The 20,784-nt window shown below is 37.3% G+C and overlaps 1 protein-coding gene across 1 annotated transcript in view; it reads right to left on the bottom strand.

Moving 5' to 3' along the window:
• Positions 1–1,831: 1,831 nt before the first annotated feature.
• STIL (STIL centriolar assembly protein) overlaps positions 1,832–20,784 on the bottom strand; it is a 65,156-nt gene continuing 46,203 nt past the window's right edge. The window contains exons 15-17 of the mRNA XM_055341457.1: positions 15,170–15,383; positions 12,666–12,916; positions 1,832–3,281 (exon numbers count right to left, since the gene is read on the bottom strand). Coding sequence (XP_055197432.1) covers positions 2,495–3,281; positions 12,666–12,916; positions 15,170–15,383 — 1,252 coding nt within the window. The 3' untranslated portion in view covers positions 1,832–2,494. The remainder of the gene's footprint in view (positions 3,282–12,665; positions 12,917–15,169; positions 15,384–20,784) is intronic.

The raw sequence follows: 20,784 nt of genomic DNA, 5'->3' as shown, positions 1-20,784 counted from the left end.
CTTCGTTTCCTTATGCCATTGAGGTAGCATCCACGTATCTGTGAACGGAATGCTGTGGGACTGGACAAAAGAAAAAAATTCAGACAGGTATCACTTGAGAGGCAATCATACCCAAAGTCTTTTAATCCAATTTTCCGAGTACTCACGCTTTGCCCAAAGATGCTTGAAAGCTACCATGACAACGAATTTACCAAATAACTTCCCACAGTAGAACATTTTTTATCTTTATTTTTTTTTTGAGAGAGCTTGAGAGCGAGAGAATGCAGGCAGTGGGGAGGGAGAGAGAACCTCGAGCAGGCTCCATCCTCAGTGCGGAGCCCCACACCTTAAGATCACGACCTAAACTGAAATCAGAAGTCGGATGCTCAACCCACTGGGCCTCCCAGGCGCCCTCACAGTAAAACATTCCTAGAAAACTTTCTGGAGGCTTCAGTGATGGTCCCTTTTCTTTGGATATGCATTTAGTAGAAAGAGGTTTTGTTGACTTAATCTGCAGCCTAAGTTCAGTCTCCAGCGCTGCTTAAGCATCTTATCATAGGCCTTAAATTAGATGTAGTAATAGAAGGGATGGAGTTAAGATTTTGCCTAAAAAGCCTCCAGGTCAATTCTTCTTGTTCAGACAGAGCTTCTTGTGTGAAAATGACAGGGTTCCCAGTGACAACGGTACGGTTCGGGAGGCTGTCAGTGGATTCCCTAGTATTCTCTCTGGCTTTTCAATCACGGGCATCTTAGTGTGAGGCACTGTGGGCAAACGTTAACCAGAGCACACTTGAAGTGGCAGCGATGATTCTGTTTCTTAAAAGCTGACTCTATAATAAGTGGGCTTTTATGCTATTTATGATAATTAAAGTGTCAAATGATGCCTATAGAAACAAAGGGAGACACAAACTCATCATTGCTGTTTCCATGTCTTACTCTTCACCGGAAAGAGCAACACTGCAGGAAAACAGGCACCATGTGGCCCTGGCTCCAGTGGGGAGCAGCAGAGAACCACCAGAGCACTGTACTTGGGCTTGCAAACTCTGAGCCGTTCTATCAGAAGGCCCTGGATGAGTTGGAAAGTATTTAGAGAGCTACAGTTCCTCTTCTTTCCAGCTTACATATCTGACTTGGATATAAGGCAATGACAGCCTCTATTAACTTCAGCAGAAGAGCTTTATCTATCAACTGAACGAGAACTTTTTCCATTTATATTTAGAAATAAAAATGTTAAACTTAATTTTTAGGAAGGTGGGAGGAAAAAAAAAAAGCACACTGACAACCTGGATGGATCTCAAGGATCTCGTGCTTAGTGAAAACCAGTTTCAAAAAGTTATACACTGTGATGCCATTCATATTAACATCCTCAAAATGACAACATTCTAGTGATGGAGAACAGACCACCGGTTGTCGGGAATCAGGGCTAGGGTGGGTGTATTTTAAAGGGTAGCACTAGGGAGTCTCTTTGTGGTGATGGAACAGTTCTGTATGTTGATTCTGGTGGTGGTTATACAAATCTATAATAAGTGACAAAATTTCATAGTTATATACCAAAATGTAAATAAATGAGTGCATGTAAAAACTTGTGAAACCTGAAAGGTCTGTGGCTTAGTTACTAATACTGTGCCCAATGTCAATTTCTTGGTTTTGATCATTTGCTACTGTTATGTAAGATACTGTAACTGGGGGTCCCTGGGTAAAAGGGTATACCTGAACTCTGTTATTATTTTTGTAACTTTTTGGGAGTCAAAAAAGTCTTTTTTTTAAAACAAGAGGAGAAGGATATGGTACAGAGGAAAAAGGTAAATTTAGATATTTTTATTAAGTTCTATTAAAAAATATTAAGACATTTGAAACATTCAAAGTTTGTAAGACACACTCATACTCAATAATTTTATTTTGTGATAGCTAGTGCTAGAACTTGAAAATGTTACATTAAATCAACCCACTGGACTGCAAAAGTTTTACTTCCACAGAATTTAACAAATATGCATCTTAACTGAGAACATAAACACTCATTGTATAACAGATCTTAAAGTTATTTTTAAAAGTAAAACTTTCCCCTTAAATAAGGGTTGATTTAGCTAATTTAGTCAGGGTCATGATAAGTTTATTCTACGTTATTTCAGGATACTGGATAGATGCAGAGATGCAACGTGCTAGAAAAACTGAGTTATTTTTCACAATTTACAGTATAAAAGAGCGGTTCAGATTCAGAGTTGGATAGCACCTGTTTACCTAAATCTGTTGAAATAGCCTATCTCAGGATTCTTTTTAAAAAGGTTATAGGGATGCTGAACAGCTCTATTTGAGCAGAGAACTTCACCCTCCTACTAGCCCACCATTTCACAGACCATCAGGTCACTTGTTCAGCTCTTTGCCATCAGCTGCTACCAACAAACACATTGGCCCCTAGAATGCTTAGGCATCTCAAAACCACCAAAAGGCTCTGGCTTCCCTAAGTCTCTTCGAGAGTCACCCCATCCTCATAGCAGGAGGGTGGTGAATGGAAGGTTTAAAATAATTTTGGCAACTGTCTGAGCTGTTTTACATCTAAGAATGTGCCTACTGAATTCATACTGCTCATTTGCTTTAAAGTTTCAGGTTTCAAACTTTCGGGAAGAATTGGAGTGTCCCTTTCATTTTCTTTCTCAGGATGTTGTGTAAATTCTGCTTTTCCAGTTCGGAGGTTCACTACAGGACTTGGTTTAAGGTTTTTTAATAAGAAAGCTGGGTTTTCATTCAATTGCTGCATTCCTTTTGACTGAACAACTTCATTTGTAATATTTCTCAATACTGGTGTATCTGTGTAGGTGCTCCCAGATTCACAGTTATAACGATTAATTATTTCACAGGCATTCCTAGAAGGTTCTTTCTGACAGTGAAGTTGTTCAGGTATGGATGTAAGTTTTTGATTCAATAAATGTTCACTCTTGCTATCTGTATTGTTTGGGGGCTCCTCTTCATCTTCACTGTTGTCACTGCTTTGTATGAGTCCATATCTCTTCATGTATTTTTTGGTTGCAAATGACATGTTGTTTGGTGAAATTAAACTAAGCCCCACGGTGCTTTTGTCTGTATTAATATGTAGAAAGCTAAAAGATGAGTCACAGTTATTTTGGTTTGATCGAGTGAGAGATAGTTGTGACAGCTGATTTTCATTTAAATATTTCAGAGCTATAGCATTTGCCTCCATACTCAAATCCACACCGCTGGGGCTTAAGCCACTCATGCCAACATTAGCAAATGACATGTAGTTTAATCCAGAAATCACGGCTTCGGGGCTGATGCATGCCAACACACTGAAAGACACAACGGAGTAGGCCATCATTTATCTTACTTTGAGTACTAAAACAGTGTTATTCTAAATGTGTTCCATTCTATGAAAGTAACAAAAGGTCTTCAGCTTTAAGCTTCATGATGTTTTTTCAGCTGAGTGCTCAAACATCTAAGTCTAAATAATCCAGATACATTCGAGAGATAAATACAATAAACTAGAAGGTAATCCATGATTCAAAGACTGAAAGTGGAACACAAACTAGTTTTCCTAGATTTATACATCAGTCATGGTTTTAAGAACAAATATAACACCTCAAAATGTAAAAGCCATTCAGTTTTGGTAAAATAAAACAAAAATAAAATCAAACAAAAAACATTTACAAACTTTGGTGAGTAGCTCAGAATATTTAAAGTTGAAGAGACTCCATTTGTAAGGACTGAATAACATCAACCAGTCTCTGGATATGGACTAGTATATCTCTGTATACAACAATTTTCTTTCATTAGATATAATCTTCAACTCACTTTTGATTGGTGTTATCTCATTAATAGTAACTAACTGACTTGTCTTATATTAGTATCATAAATACAATAACAGCTGCTCATTTTTATTGATGCCTTATTATATGCCAGGCACTCTGTGCTAAACATTCACTATCTCATTTAATCCTCACAAAAACCTTTCTCAGAGAGGTCTCCCCTTTCAAATATTCCGACCTCATTCTCTACTCTCCAACACTTTACACTTGTATCATTTATTGGCAGTCCATATATTTAACCCACATTTCTTATTTATCATCTAACTCCCTCGTGAAAACCCATGAGGGCAGGGATTTTTTTTTTTTTTTTAAGGGCAGGGATTTTTAACTGCTCCTTTCCCCACATCAATATCCTTGGTGGCTGGAACAAGGCCCGGTATAGAGTAGGCATTCATTAAATATTTACTGAACAAATCAAACAAATAAGTACTATTATCTTCATCTTACATTTGAAAAAACTAAGGAACAGAGATTTTAACTGATTTTCCTAACCTGAAGAGGCAGGAGTTTAAAAACTGAGACCAGGTCTGCCTAACTCTCGAGCTCTACAACCACTGTTTCACTATATTATATTCAGCAACTTCTATTTTACTATCAGTTTTTCTGTCCCCTAAAAATTAGTCTTTTGTATACCATTTGTTGTGGTAAACATAATATTCTGGTCAAAAAATATGCTATGATTTTCCATATGACCCAATGAAGCCGTTTTATTATTTATTTTTTTATGAAGCTGTTTTATATATGCCAGCCACTGCTTACATCCCTGCCACCCAAATAATGACCAGGTATTTTCATTCTGAGAAGCACCTGAAATTGTGAAGAAACTATTTCCAACCATTAATATTCTTGATATGAGAATGATGTCATCCTCAAACAATGGAACAGTGTGCTCAATGATTCTGGTCTTAAAAACCACCTTGTAGGGACTCCTGGGTGGCTCAGTGGTTTAGTGCCTGCCTTTGGCCCAGGGCATGGTCCTGGAGTCCCGAGATCGAATCCCACATTGGGCTTCCTGCATGGAGGCTGCTTCTCCCCCTGCCTGTGTCTCTGCCTCTCTCTGTCTCTCATGAATACATAAATAAAATCTTAAAAGAAAAAAAAAAAACACCTTATAATTTTCCCTTAAACTTCTTGGTACTTATGGCTTTGGAGACTGTCTTAATATGATGGAAAGATACCAATTTATCTAGACATTATTCTTTTATGAAATATTCATAGAGACATTATCTTCTGAATATAAAATATTTTTCTACTGTCTCTGCCTATTTCTTCAAAATTATAAGCAATTTACATATTAAATCAGAAGACCCATACACATTAAAATACATATAGGTATAATATCTCTAGAGGTAATATTAATGTAAATAATTTGAATAGACAAAAACTTTTTTTTTAAGATTTATTTTATTATTTATGATAGAGAGAGAGAGAAAGAGAGAGAGAGAGAGAGAGAGAGAGAGAGGCGGAGACCTAGGCAGAGGGAGAAGCAGGCTCCATGCCGGGAGCCCGATGTGGGACTCGATCCCGGGTCTCCAGGATCGCGCCCTGGGCCAAAGGCAGGTGCCAAACCGCTGAGCCACCCAGGGATCCTAGATAAAAACTTCTAATTCAAAATGTTAAATATTTAGAAAAAGGTCTAATTTGAATTAGGTTTTCTTTTATAGATTAGCTAAAGATTCTATACAAATCCATAAACCAGTCAATACGAGCTTAGAAGGTTCTTCAAGTTTCATTGTGTAACATAGCTTGCAAATTTTAATTTGGGGTTAGGGGAACCAACATTACTTTGAAAACAAAACAAATCAATAATACTCAGAACCAATGCAGATAAACACCGGGGAATTAAAAATGAGACGCAAAAGGAGGCCATTCCACTAATCAAATCCTAACAGCCTTGAGCACAAATATACTATATAGTAGAACCTCATTATATAGGCAGTCACAAAAGGATGATGACAATTCATTTATGTTTGTATATGAGAGTCACAGGCCAACAATTAAGGAAAGCTCAAAAATTATTCCAATTTACTTAAAGATGAAAACCAACCTTGACTTTATTGTCCTGTTTGAATCCCAATTAGTTACCTCCTACTTATCCTACATAGGGTTTTCAGCTAATAAGTAGAAAAGAAGGAAACAAAGAGACTGCTTAAGATGTTTTGAATTTGAAAGGAATTGGAAATATGCCTATAGAGACTGTTGTCAGACACCAAAACCACAATCTCCATCTTCCCTACAATTTCTAGGATTGTGTATGACCTTCTTCCATTGTTCTGCTGCCTTTGGATCCTTCTAACCTCTGTGGTGTTCTAAAACAGGAAAGCAGAAAGGAAATCTTCGGGGCATCTGGGTGGCTCAGTTGGTTAAGCATCTGCCTTCACCTCAGATCATGATTTCAGGGTCCTGGGATTGAGCCTTAGCGGAAAGTCTGCTTCTTCCTCTCCCTCCCTGTGCTTGTGTATGCTCTCAAATAAATAAAATATTTAAAAAGAAAAAAAAAAAAAAAAGAAGAAGAAATCTTCCTTGCCTTGTCTCAGCTACTCATCTGGTAGGAGGACCTGCTGCTCCTGAAGTTCAGAACTGGAACATGAAGTAAGTTTTCACATAGATACAATGACAAAGAATAAGTGGTTTAGAGAACTAGGGGAACAGTGTGGATTGTAAGAATTATACAGTACTTTCCTGGAATACTAAGCTAATTTATAACACTATTTGTATAGGATAATGTACCTTAAATTCTAAACTGCCTGATATGTACTTTAAACATACCAATTATATTATACTCGTGTGTTAAAAGATAACAATACAAGGCCATAAATACTGACAAATACTACAGAGGTGCTAAAAATAAATTATTCACTGTAAGTTTCAGGGATGACCCAAATAGGTGAGATTTAACTAATTCAATTCAGCAAATGACTCAAGGAAGGCCCACCAAGTAGAAGCAAAGTGGAGTCAAAGATACATAAAACTCATGATCTTGCTGGAAAGGCTATCACAAGAACATGCTATAATCTATTAGGAACAAGATATTCTGTATAAAAACATCAATATTCTGGTGAGAGGTCCAGGAAACCTTGACAAAGGAGGTACCATCTGAGTTCACCTCTGAAGAATAGATAAGAGGATGTGGCAGGCAGAAAGGTGAAAAAGAGTATCCTAGGTAAAAGTAACAACAAAGAACCTTGCAATACCAATGCTGAGTAAACTGGAAGCTGTTAGAGAATGAGAGATTATACTAAAGAAAAGTAAGTTTAAGACAAACTGTGAAACAATGTGAATTAATTAGGTAGGCTTTAGATGGTCTTATGTTTTGGAGTGTTCTCTTAGCTTAAGATTAATAACAGACAAAATTTGACTTCTGTGTTAGAAAGTTAGGGTGTAGTTTCATTTTTAAGCCTTTAAAAAAATTGATTTTAGAGGGAGAGGGGCAGAAGGAGAGGGAGAAAGTCTCAAGCAGACTCCACACTGAGCATGGTGACTGACAGAGGGCTTCATCTCATGACCCTAAAAGATCATGACCTGAGCCAAAACCAAGAGTTGGACGCTTAACCAACTGTGCTACTCAGGTGCCCCAGCATCATTTTTAATCATAATTATATGTAGAACCCATTACCAATCGAAAAAATATAAATTAAGAATAGTTTAAGATGTTTTTGGTCTAAATTAGCACACATCTTGTAAAAGGAAGATTTTAGGGGTACCTGGGTGGCTCAGTTGGGCATCCAATTCTTGGTTTTGGCTCAGGATCATGAGACTGAGCCCTTATCAGGCTCCACACTAAGCACAGAGTCTGCCTATCTCTCTCCCTCCTCCTCTACCCCTCGCCTCAAAAAAAAATCTTACGGCAATTTTAATATGGGGTAATTATAATACAATATGAAAATATTGCTAATGTTAGCTACCTCTCCCATGTGCTTCTACAGCAAACTGTATCCGCTTTTTCAAAGGAGGCAACAGAATATACTATAGTTGACTATCTGTGTTTCTCCACTACACTATGAGCTCTGTGAAGGCAAAGACTTCTTCAGCAGGTTATCCTGTATGCCATGATGTCTCTCAGAGTTGGTTCAAATTAGAAGCTCAATACGTATTTATTGAAGTAAAATGAGTGAAAAGTACTGATGAAATAGATATATAGCTGGTAAGACCGCAAAACTTGACTCTTTCCAAAAGCAATGTAGCAACAGCTTTAAGATTTTCCTACTCTTTTGACTTAGTCTTCCCATTTCTGAGACTCTATGGAAATAATACTAAAACTAAAAAACTGCAATCTTGGTAAAAGATGTTCATGTCACTCAATAGAGGACGTGCCTGGCTGGCTCAGTTGGTTAAGTGTCTGCCTTTGGCTCAGGTCATGATCCCAGGCTCCTGGGACTGAGCCCCCATATTGGGCTCCCTGCTCAGTGGAGAGTCTGCTTCTCCCTCTGCTCATGCGCTCTCGCTCTCTCAAATAAAATAAAAAATACACATATTAAAAAAAAGTAATTTTAGAAGAATAAAAGGAAAAACAAAAATAGTTTTAATAATAAATGAGTTTGATTGGTATGAATATGGTTTTTTCCTACATTTTACAAAGTTTGTATTACTTTCACAATGAAAACAAATAGCAAACTCTTATTTCCAAAGCTCTATAATATTTTATATAATTTATACCATATAATAAAACTTAAAAATTATTTTTCATATGAAGATATAGCTATGGTACGATGAGGTTTTTGCCAGCCTACCCCTCTACGGAAATTAATTAATTAATTAATTAATTAATTTAACAGATTGCTTTGAATCAAAAACAATTTTTTTCATATTGGCTTTCACTTCCTTGAGAAGATTATCTTATATGAAGTTAAAATCCTATCCATAAATGTGTATCTATGAGTTTTTTAACTCGTGTAACCAAATTTTTATAATGGGTATATAGACTACAATATTAAAATGCTTAAATCTTTAAAAAAAAAAAAAAAAAGGAGGGGGTGCTTGAGTGGCTCAGTTGGTTAAGTATTTGCTGTTGGCTCAGGTCATGATTCCAGGGTCCTGGGATTGAGCCCCCATATTGGGCTCCCCGCTGAGCAGGGAGCTTCTCCCTTTCCCCCGACTTGTGCTGTCTCTCTTGCTATCTCTTTCTATCAAGTAAATAAATAAAATCTTTAAAAATAAATAAAATGCTTAAAGAAACATTTTTAAAATTGTATATATAGTAAAACTGCACTGTTTCTTAAAAAGCTAATTTTGGGGGGATAAGTTCAGATGACATTTTTTCATTTTCTAAAACACCAAACTTGAGCATGTATATTTTTCATAGTGTAAATTTATAATGTAAATTATTTAAATAAAGAACAGAATAATCTTGATTAAAACAAGGACTACCCCACACTGATAAATCAAAAACTTTACTTCCCATTTCATTCTAAAGAATCTAAAAAAAAACAAGTTCATTATACACTGGTAATTTATTAATTCCTATGTGTCACTGTAAACACATTAAAATTGGGTAACCACTCTGAAGAAATAATTACAGAAACTACCCCCTGCCCCCGCAAAGGCACTACACCAAAACAGTGTTCCACAGATAGCAGGGTGATTTGTATATTCAACAGACATTATGTAGCCTTTATCTCACAGCATTGAGTTAAAACCTTCAAAAATGCTAGCCTAATTCTCTTACACTGTTGATAGGAACTATTTTGGTGGGCAATGGCAGCAACTACTAAAACTTTAAATGCGCATATCCTTTGATCCTGACTACTTCTAAGAATTTATCCTACAAAGATACTTGTACATGTTCCTGTAGAATGATGTTTACCTAGCATTGTCTGAGATAGAAATAAGATATTCAGCCTAGAAGTCCATTAGGAGAGGACACGTTCCCTATCTTATAGTACATGGGTACAACAGAATATTATGCAGCTGTTTAAATGCATGAGGAAGAACTGTATACACCTATAAAGAAAAATATCTAAGACATAATGTTAAGTAAACAAAATGAAACAAGAACAAATTACATCTGAACATGCATGGAACATTTCTACAGAATACAAAACAAGAGAAGTAACCTTAAAAAAAAAGGAAAGAAAAAAAAAAGAAAGAAGAAACCTTATGGGGGTCAGATTGAGGAATTGGGAAGTGGAAGCTTTTACATTTTATCTGATATTGTTGTGTGTTATTTAATACTTTCTTAAATCATAAGACAGTATTACCTTTGCAACTAGAAAACAACAAAAATAACAGAAAACATGCTAACCTTAATAATATAATTTTCAGATTTTATCCTTTTTAAAAACAAGCATATGCTAAAGTCATCTTTGATGAAGACAATTCTGAATAGAAGAACGTGGCCAATTTTAACTGGCAAGCAATAAGTAAGTGTTGTATGACTATACAGTACAAAATATATTCCCCTAAGGAATGTTTTTGCCATTTAGATGACACAACTGCATAACCAAACATCCAATAGCTGATGTAGACCCTATCACCTCCAAGAAGACCTACCAGACCCCACAAATGAGTAAGAGCATTCTTTCTCCAAAACTCCCAGAGTATTTTGTTGGATTGTTACCCAAGAGGTAGTATCTCTTATGTATATAAAACCCACTGAGTACAGATGATCTCTTAGTCATCACACACATAGTAGGCCCTGAATAAATGATGAATCAACTGAATTGAGTGGTAAGCTTATAGTTTTCCTCATGAGCTTGCTGTAATACATCTAAAATTTTTTTCATTTTTTTTTTAAGATTTTATTTATTTATTCATGAGAGACACACACAGAGAGAGAGGCAGAGACACAGGCAGAGAGAGAAGCAGGCTCCATGAAGGGAGCCTGATGCGGGAATCGATCCCCCAGTCTCCAGGATCACGCCCCGGGCCAAAGGCAGGTGATAAACTGCTGAGCCACCCTGCTGATCCCTTTTTCACCTTTTAAAACAACTGTTATACAACTATATGGTCAACTAATCTTTGACAAAGCAGGAAAGATTGTCCAGTGGGAAAAAGTCTCTTTAACAAAGAGTGTTAGAAAAACTGGATAGCAACACGTGTAAGAATGAAACTGGACCACTTTCTTACACAAAAAATAAATTCAAGAAGGATGAAAGATCTTTATGTGAGACAGGAAATCATCAAAATCCTAGAGGAGAACACAGGCAGGAACCTCTGTGACCTCAGTCATAGCAACTTCTTACTAGATGTGTCACCATAGGCAAGGAAAACAAAAGCAAAAATGAACACTAGGACTTCATCAAGATAAAAAGCTTCTGCACAGCAAAGGAAACAATCAACAAAACTAAAAGGCAGCCTACAGAATGGGAGAAAGATATTTGTAGATGACTTAACTGATAAAGGGTTAGCATCCAAAATCTGCAAACTTACCAAATTCAACACCCAAAAACCAAATAACCCACTTAAAAAATGGGCAAAAGACATGAATAGACACTTTTCTAAAGAAAGACATCCAGATGGCCAACAGACACAAGAAAAGATGCTAAACATTACTCATCATCAGGAACTACAAATCAAGACCACGATGAGATACCACCTCACACCTGTCAGAATGCCTAACGTTAACAACACAAGAAACAACAGGTGTACTGTTGGTGGGAATGGAAACTGGTGCAGCCACTCTAGAGAACAGTATGGAGGTTCTTCAAAATGTTAAAAACAGAACTACTCTGGGAGCAAGCAATTACACTAGGTATTTACCCAAAGGATGCAAAAATACAGATTTGAAAGGGTACATGCATTCCAATGTTTATGGCAGCATTATCAACAACAGCCATGCTATGGAGAGAGCCCAAATGTCCATCAACTGATGAATGGGTAAAGAAGATGTGGTGTGTGTACACACACACGTGCACACGCGCACACACACACACACACACACACACTGGAATATTACTCAGCCATCAAAAAGAAAGAAATAAAAAAAAGAATGAAATCTTGCCATTTGCAACAATGTGGATGGAGCTGGAATGTACTATACTAAGTGAAATGAATCAGAGAAAGACAAATATCACATGATTTCACTCATATGTGGAATTTAAGAAAGAAAACAAATATGGGAGGGGGAAAAAGAGGGAAACAAATCATAAGAAAATCTAAAAGAAAGGAGAAGAAGCAGGGTTGATGGAGGGAAGTGGGTAGGGGACTGGGCTAGAAGGGTAATGGGTATTAAGGATGGCATTTTTTTTGTTGTTTTGTTTTGTAAGATTTTATTTATTTATTCATGAGAGATAGATAGATAGATAGATAGATAGATAGAGAGAGAGAGAGAGAGAGAGAGAGAGGCAGAGACATAGACAGAGGAGAAGCAGCTCCCTATGGGGAGCCTGATGTGGGGACTCAATCCCAGGACCCCAGGAATCATGATCTGAGCCAAAGGCAGATGCTCAACCACTGAGCCACCCATGGAACCCCTCAGGACAGCATTTGTTTTTGTTTTTGTTTTTTTAATAAATTATTTTTTATTGGTGTTCAATTTACCAACATACAGAATAACACCCAGTGCTCATCCCGTCAAGTGTCCCCCTCAGTGCCCGTCACCCATTCACCCCCACCCCCCGCCCACCTCCCCTTCCACCACCCCTAGTTCGTTTCCCAGAGTTAGGAGTCTTTATGTTCTGTCTCCCTTCCTGATATTTCCCACACATTTCTTCTCCCTTCCCTTATATTCCCTTTCACTATTATTCATATTCCCCAAATGAATGAGAACATACAATGTTTAGGACAGCATTTGTTACAATGAGCACTGGGTATTGTAAGTGATAACCACTTACTCTGGAATTCTCCAAAAACCAATATTGCACTGTATGTTAATTAACTAGAATTTAAATAAAAATTTGGAAGTAAGTAAACAAAACAAATTTTAGTTACCTGGCGTGATCCACTTTATGTGCATTTTTATTCACTTTAGTGGGAGAATCTATTTTAACTCCAAGGCTTCTTAGCTGTTTAAGGGTTGCATTAAGAACACAATCTTTGTCTACCAGGTCTGAATCACGTTTTTTTTTCTTTGTATGGTAAACATTTTGTGTTCTGGTGCATTCATGGCTGATAATAACTGCTTTGGTAGATGGCTGCTCAGTTTCTTTGGAGGAGTTATTCAGTAGGTGGTTCACTTGACTCTGACAAAAAGAAAAAAGACACATTTGAAAAACCATTGTTAACAATCTTAAGAAACAAAATGTAAATAGCTTAAGTAAAGCCAGGGAAAAGCAAAATAATATCTAGCCAAATACCACAAAGACTCAAGTATATTTGGAAGGTTTTTTTTATAGGGTTTTTATAAAGGAGACCCATCTTAACCAATGATTTTATCAGACCCTAAAGGAAATTTAGAATGTTTGCTGAGAATTTGTTCATTTTAAAACCAACAGATTTAAAATTATGAGTAATATTTCAAGTGTTTTCCAGGGCTTATGTAACTATTTATAAATTAGATCTTTATGTTATTTTCAGAATTTGACTCCTCTCTTTTCTCCCTCTGAATGAGAATGACCTGTGATACTATCTCTGCCTTCTTGACATTAGAACGTATTTCATCCCGAGTGCACAGCTGCCAGTACCAGTATAGGACCCAGCAGGCAAATAACAACTATGTATTCACTGATGAACATCAAGGCCCTATGAAGTATAGAGAAATCAAATATTCCCAAGTCTACAGTTTGGATGGAAGTGACAGCCAGGGTCATTCAACCTTCAAGTCTCAGTCTACATTCTAATTATTATTATTATTATTATTTATTTATTTATTTATTATTGAGGGAGAGAGAGAGAGAGAGAAAGAGGCAGAGACACAGGCAGAGGGAGAAGCAGGCTCCATGCAGGAGCCTGTTGTGGGACTCGATCTCGGGTCTCCAGGATCAGGCCCTGGGCTGAAGGCAGCGCCAAACCGCTGAGCCACCTGGGCTGCCCTCTACATTCTAATTTTTCCAAGATAACCAGATGACTATTTCTTCCAACTGGAATTATTCCTTTTTATTACATGCTGCCTTTGTTTCTTAGACTATCCTATAATTGTTTGTTACTAGTATCTATGTGCTATTTCCCCTAGGTTCTCAAGAGCAGAGACTATCATCTTTAGATTATTCACTTTACTTAGTTCATTTTTTTTTTAAAGATTTATTTATTTGAGAGAGAGAGCACAAAGTGGAGGAGGGGCAGAGGGGAGGCAGAGAGAGAATCCTCAAGCAGACTCCTGGCTGAGTGCAGAACCCGCTTCAGGGCTTGATCTCATGACCTCTGAGATCACAACCTGAGCTGAAAACAAGAGTCAGATGCTTAACAGACTAAGCCACCCACGCACCCCTTTTTACTCAGTTCACTTTCTTAGACTAAGCTAAGTATTCAATAAAAATCTGCTTAACCTGAATGCAACAAATATTGCCATAAATATTCTCCTACATTCCAATTTTCAAACTTCCTGCAAACCGTTCCTTGATTTTTCTGGTACTAACTTTACTTTGGTTTGTGTTAAGTTTTTTGTTTTTTTGTGGTTTTTTTGTTTGTTTGTTTTTGTTTTTGAGAGAGAGAAAAAAACACACAAGTGGGGAGAGGGCAGAGAGAGAGGGAGAGAATCTTTTTTTTTTTAAATTTTTTTATTTATTTATGATAGTCACACACACACAGAGAGAGAGAGAGAGAGAGGCAGAGACACAGGTAGAGGGAGAAGCAGGCTCCATGCACCGGGAGCCTGACGTGGGATTCGATCCTGGGTCTCCAGGATCGCGCCCTGGGCCAAAGGCAGGCGCCAAACTGCTGCGCCACCCAGGGATCCCTGGAGAGAGAATCTTAAGCAGGCTCCATGCTCAGCATGAAGCCTGACTCAGGGCTGGATCTTACAACCCTGAGGTCATGACCTGAGCTGAAATCAAGAGTCAGATGTTTAACCGACTGAGCCATCCAGGCACCCCTAACTTTACTTTGGTTTTTTTTTTTTTTTTTTAATTTTTATTTATTTATGATAGTCACACAGAGAAAGAGAGAGGCAGAGACACAGGCAGAGGGAGAAGCAGGCTCCATGCACCGGGAGCCCGACATGGGATTCGATCCCGGGTCTCCAGGATCGCGCCCTGGGCCAAAGGCAGGTGCTAAACTGCTGCGCCACCCAGGGACCCCCCTAACTTTACTTTGAATTTGGCTTAATATTAACACTACTATTTTTAAAATAAGGGTTTTTCCCCCTCGTGGCTAAGAATTTGGTAACTGGCATGCTTATAGGTTATCATCATTATGAAAAGCTAAAAGAAACAAATTATACATCATATATTTGGGGGAAAAAAAGGTCCCAATCAGTTTAAGGATAGGAGAGGCTTAAATAGTCTCCCCTAAACTAAATAATCATCTAAGAAAAGATGAAATGGGTTACATTTTCTTACCAATAAATCCTGGTATATCTTCTGATTGTCTGGTGGTTGATGAGGCAAGGGATGCATTACTTGCTCAATTTTTGGTTCCCCTGATGTTACAGAGTTGTCACTGGCACCCTCTGTTGGTCCACTCTGTAAACACATGCTTACATCCTCTGCCAGCATGGAATTCGGAAAGAACACAGGTGCATCAGGTTCTTTTTTCACAGCTGGAGAAGAGCTGCTTGAAAGGATATAATGTGTCAGTATCAAGATACTTTCAACATATATTTGAGATGTAGTAACTTTGAAATAAAGAGTAACACTCAAACAGCATTCTGGTTTGTATTTTCAGTTCTCATCTTGATAAACTGCACATAAACCAGATAATAACACCTTTTAAAGTCATGTTATTTATATTTAGACCACTTCTTTTGATAGCTGGCAAACAACCTATTGATTTCTCCTGAACTTGATGCAAGTATCTAAAAATTTTAAATATACTATTTCTTTACTGAAGTTTTAAGATATAGTTAAGATCCCTGCAAATGAGAGTTCATAAGCTGACATTTATAATCACGTTACATATTTGGTAGTATCTCTTTCCTTCTTTATGCTTTTATGTATTCTTCAAATTTTATACAATGAGCCATTTATTACTTTCAAACTTAGCACGTAAATACATAGTTTTAAATTTACTATGGAAAGCGATATTTAAAAACATCTGGGGGAATCCCTGGGTGGCACAGCGGTTTGGCGCCTGCCTTTGGCCCAGGGCGCGATCCTGGAGACCCGGGATCGAATCCCACGTCGGGCTCCCGTTGCATGGAGCCTGCTTCTCCCTCTGCCTGTGTCTCTGCCTCTCTCTCTCTGTGTGTGACTATCATAAAAAAAATAAAAATAAAAATAAAAACATCTGGTACATGAATAATCTGTCATTATTATAGAGAAAGTAATATTAAACATTTAGTTTATTTATTCATGAGAGACACAGAGAGAGACAGGCAGAGACACAGGCAGGGGAAGAAGCAGGATCCTTGCAGGGGATCCCAGGATCAAGACCTGAGCAGAAGGCAGATGCTCAACCACTGAGCCACCTAGGTACCCCTGGAGGCTGCTTTTTAAAACCTAACATTATATATCATGAGTTCATTTCACTAAATATTCTTAAAAAACAAGTCTTAGGGATGCCTGGGTGACTTGGCATTTGGGCATTTGCCTTCAGCTCAGGTCATGATCCCAGGATCCGGGATCGAGTACCACATCGGGCTCCCTGCAGGGAGCCTGCTTCTCCCTCTGCCTGTGTCTCTGCCTCTTTCTCCCTCAGTCTGTCTCTCATGAATAAATAAATAAATCTTAAAAAAACAAAAACAAAAACAAGTTTTAATTGTTACATAGCATTTCATTTCATAGGTATAATTTTTCTATCCACACATCTTTAAAACTCAGCTAATTTCCAATTTTCCCCATATTGCTTAATTTTTGTCTTTTTTTAGAGGGGCCGAGGGACAGAAAGAGAATCTTAAGTAGGCTTCCATGCTCAGTGCGGAGACTGACACGGGGCTCGATCTCACAACTCTGACATCAAAACCTGAGCCAAAATTAAGAGTCGAACACTTAACCAACTTGAGCCACCCAGGTGCCCCTGATATTGCTTAATTTTAACTTGATATGAAGTGCCAAGTACTCATTTGGTATATGATAAGCTCAGTAAATTATTAACTGAAATGAGTATTTGTAAAATACCAGTTAAGATATAATTCTAGGAAAAAAATCAAATTTGACCACATAAAATAAAAAATTTTTACATGGCAAAAAACATCAAAGTCAAAAGACAACTAACAAACCGGAAGAGAATATTCACAACATATACTACAAAGAGCTAACATCTCTAACATATAAGAACACCTGAAAATTGGAGGGTGAAGGACCTAAGACTCTAGTGGAAAAATAGTGCGAGGGCAGCCTGGGTGGCTCAGCGATTTAGCACCACCTTCAGCCCGGAGCGTGATCCTGGAGACCGGGGACCGAGTCCCACGTCAGGCTCCCTGCATGGAGCCTGTTTTTCCCTCTGCCTGTGTCTCTGCCTCTCTCTCTCTCTCTCTCTGTCTCTCATGAATAAATAGACAAAAATTTTCTTAAAAAAAGAAAAAAGTGCGAGACATAAACAATGCACAAAGATATTAAAATAACTCTCAACGTGAGAAATGATCCAACTCATTCATAATTTTTAAAATGAAATGAAAACACCACCAATATACCATTTATCACCTATAAGACTGGCAAAAAAACTTTTTAAATATGGCAATATAGGGCAGCCCAGGTGGCTCAGCGGTTTGGCGCTGCCTTCAGCCCAGGGCCTGATCCTGGAGACCCGAGATCGAGTCCCACATCGGGCTCCTGCATGGAGCCTGTTTCTCCCTCTGCCTGTGTCTCTGCCTCTCTCTCTCTCTCTCTCTCTGTCTCTGTCTCTTTCTCCCTCTCTCTCTCCTCCATGTCTCTCATTAATAAATAAATAAAATCTTAAAAAAATATGGAAATATATTTTGTTGGCACAGCTGTGGGAAAACAGGTAATCTCATCCATTGCTGCTGAGAATGCAAACTGGTACAACCTTCTATAGGGAAACTTGCTAATATTTAACAAAATTATGTATGCACCTAACCTTGGATACAAAAATCCCATTTCTAAAACTCTTCAAAAAAAAATATGCCACCAGGTAATCACTCTAGCAATGCTTGTAATTGAAAAATACTGGAAACAGTCTAAATACTCATAAGCAGGAAAAGTATTAAACTATGGCATAGCCACATTGTGGATTATTATACAGCCATATAAAGATCTCTAGGACTCATCTGGAGTAATTTCTGGTACACAGTTAAGGGAAAAGAGAAAAGTTCAAAAAAATACCTACGGCATGCTACCTTTCTATGCTTCATATAAGAAAAAAGCATCATAAGATAATACAGATACATATGCTTACTTGTGCAAAAGAAATACAAGAAAGGTAACCCAGTAACTAGAGAGATTGATTATCTAAAGGAGATGGTTGGGAAAGGGAGAGGAAAAAGGGGAATTTGGGAATAAGGTGGCAAGAATGAGAAGCAAGCAATACTTCTTTGAGTATATACCTTTTTATCTAACTTGGTCTGTTAAAACCACAGTAATGTTTCAGATACTTAAAGAACAAATAAAATCAGCCAGAATATTGAGGGACCCTCAAGTGGAATACAAGCAGTAACAAATCAACCTAACAGTATTACAAACAAATAACATAACCACATAAGGAAATGTGAAAGAAAATAACCTACCTGAAATAACTATGGAGAAAGGTATTTTCATTGGATATTGTAAGGCTAAAGATAAAAAGAATTATAAACAATATACATACTCTAATTAGATCCAGAATTCTTAGCAATTCTGAAATTATTGTATTTGTACACTAGAATTGTACAAATAAGTAACTATAGTGTACATGAAAGTCTGGTTTCTTACTCTTGGGAAAAGAGGTATAAATAAGAAAAAGGAAAAAAAAAGAAAGAAAAAGAGCTGTGTTGGGTTGGAATAAGAGGATGGTATGAAGTCAAGGATTTTCAAATATAGATATACATGTAAAAATAAGTAAGAATGTGTGTGTATATCCAACTAGGAGGGCCTAGAAGCACAGATACAAAGTAGTAATGACATACCTATTGCTCAGATCTTAGCTTCTCTCTGATACCATTGCTCCTGGTTTCTGTAGGTTGGGGCAGGGAAAATACAAGATGAGCCTGGAACATCTTGTGGTGCCAAAAAATAAGAACATGCTTGAAAAAGAATGAGGGTTTTTCCAAAGGAAGCAGAAGCCAATCTAAAAGAGCTCCCAACGACCAAAACTGGAACAATTTAAGCAAATAACAGTTTGAATTATAACTCATAGAATAAAAGAAATGTCCAGGAGTCTACACCAACATAAATAAATGAATACATAAACAGAGGAGAAGGTAAACAGCTTTTCCTTACAGAAGAAATCTAATTTACAAATGTAGAAGGAATGAGGAAAATAAAAAATCATCAGGAGGCAAATACTATGGTAATCATTGCTACAGGCATATCTATAGGATGGATGCAAAAATCAGAGGGAGAAAGCTCAAGAAGAGAATATTTATAGTCTCAAGTATCTTTCTGAAAGCATTTATTAACTACAAGGGGAAATTTTTTAACTTTATTTATTTTTTTTAATTTTTATTTTTATTTATGATAGTCACACAGAGAGAGAGAGAGAGAGAGGCAGAGACACAGGCAGAGGGAGAAACAGGCTCCATGCACCGGGAGCCCGGCGTGGGATTTGATCCCGGGTCTCCAGGATCGCGCCCCGGGCCAAAGGCAGGCGCTAAACCGCTGCGCCACCCAAGGATCCCTAACTTTATAGTAATAAAAACTAGCAGGTGTCATCTGAGAGCTGTGAGTTCAAAGTTAATAATGTGATATCACGTAACCCACTGATAGAATGCACTGAGAGGGGAGGACTATACTACCTCTTTGTGGTATCTTAACAAAAATGCAAAACTTCAATTTAATTATCAGAGAAAGTATCAGACAAACCTAAATTAGGAGATAGTCTACAAAATAACTGACTCACCAAAAGTGTTAAAGTCATGAAAGACAAGAAAAGACTGAGGATCTGTCACAGATTGGACTAATAAGATATAACTAATGAACCAATGTAGAATCCTATACTGGTTCCTGGAACAGAAAAGGACATTGTTGGAAAAACTGGTACAATTAGAATTTGCAGTTTAATATAATATTGTACCACTGTTAATTTCCTGGTTTTGATCATTTTACTATGGTTATATATGGTGTTAACATTAGCGAAATCTGGGTAAACTCTATATTTTTCTAACTTTTCTGTAAATCTAAAATTTCAAAATAAAAATGCTTAATAAAGCAAGATATAATTTCATATTGAGTTTCTTTTTCTCAAATAAAATTTGATAACGAAGTCTGAAATCCTGAAGGAAAACAACAAAAATATAATGCACAAATATTTTAACAAAGATTATTACTTGGTATCTCAGACACAAAGACACACTGTTCTTAAAATCCGGAAGAAGCTCTCCAAGTCACCATCTCTTCCTTAAGATGAAATTGCATTTAAACCAGTAAAGACCCAGTGAATTTATCTGACTCAAAAGAACTTCAGTGAAATTATGTTGTATAATTTCATTTAGTATCCAAATTTGGTATACTTAATTAAATGCCAAGAACTGGGGGATTCCTAGGTGGCTCAGTGGTTTGGCGCCTGCCTTTGGCCCAGGGTGTGATCCTGGAGTCCTAGTCCCGGGATCGAGTCCCACATCAGGCTCCCAGCATGGAGCCTGCTTCTCCCCCTGCCTGTGTCTCTGCCTCTCTCTCCCCCCTCTCTATCATGAATAAATAAAATCTTTTAAAAAAAATAAAAAAAAATAAAGTCTTAAAAAAATAAATAAATACCAAGAATTGAATCTTAAAAAAATATTTTTTTTGAGTGTAGTTGACACACAATGTTTTATCAATTTCAGGTATAACCAAGAAATAAATATTATACACAGAGAAAAGTACCTGTTTAAAAAACTTAAGTGGAAGAAATAATTGCAAATTATGCGTCTGATGAGGGGTTAATA

Source organism: Nyctereutes procyonoides, unplaced genomic scaffold, assembly GCF_905146905.1.
Source record: "Nyctereutes procyonoides isolate TBG_1078 unplaced genomic scaffold, NYPRO_anot_genome, whole genome shotgun sequence".
Classification (NCBI taxonomy): domain Eukaryota; kingdom Metazoa; phylum Chordata; class Mammalia; order Carnivora; family Canidae; genus Nyctereutes; species Nyctereutes procyonoides.
This window is presented reverse-complemented; position numbering and strand designations above follow the sequence as displayed.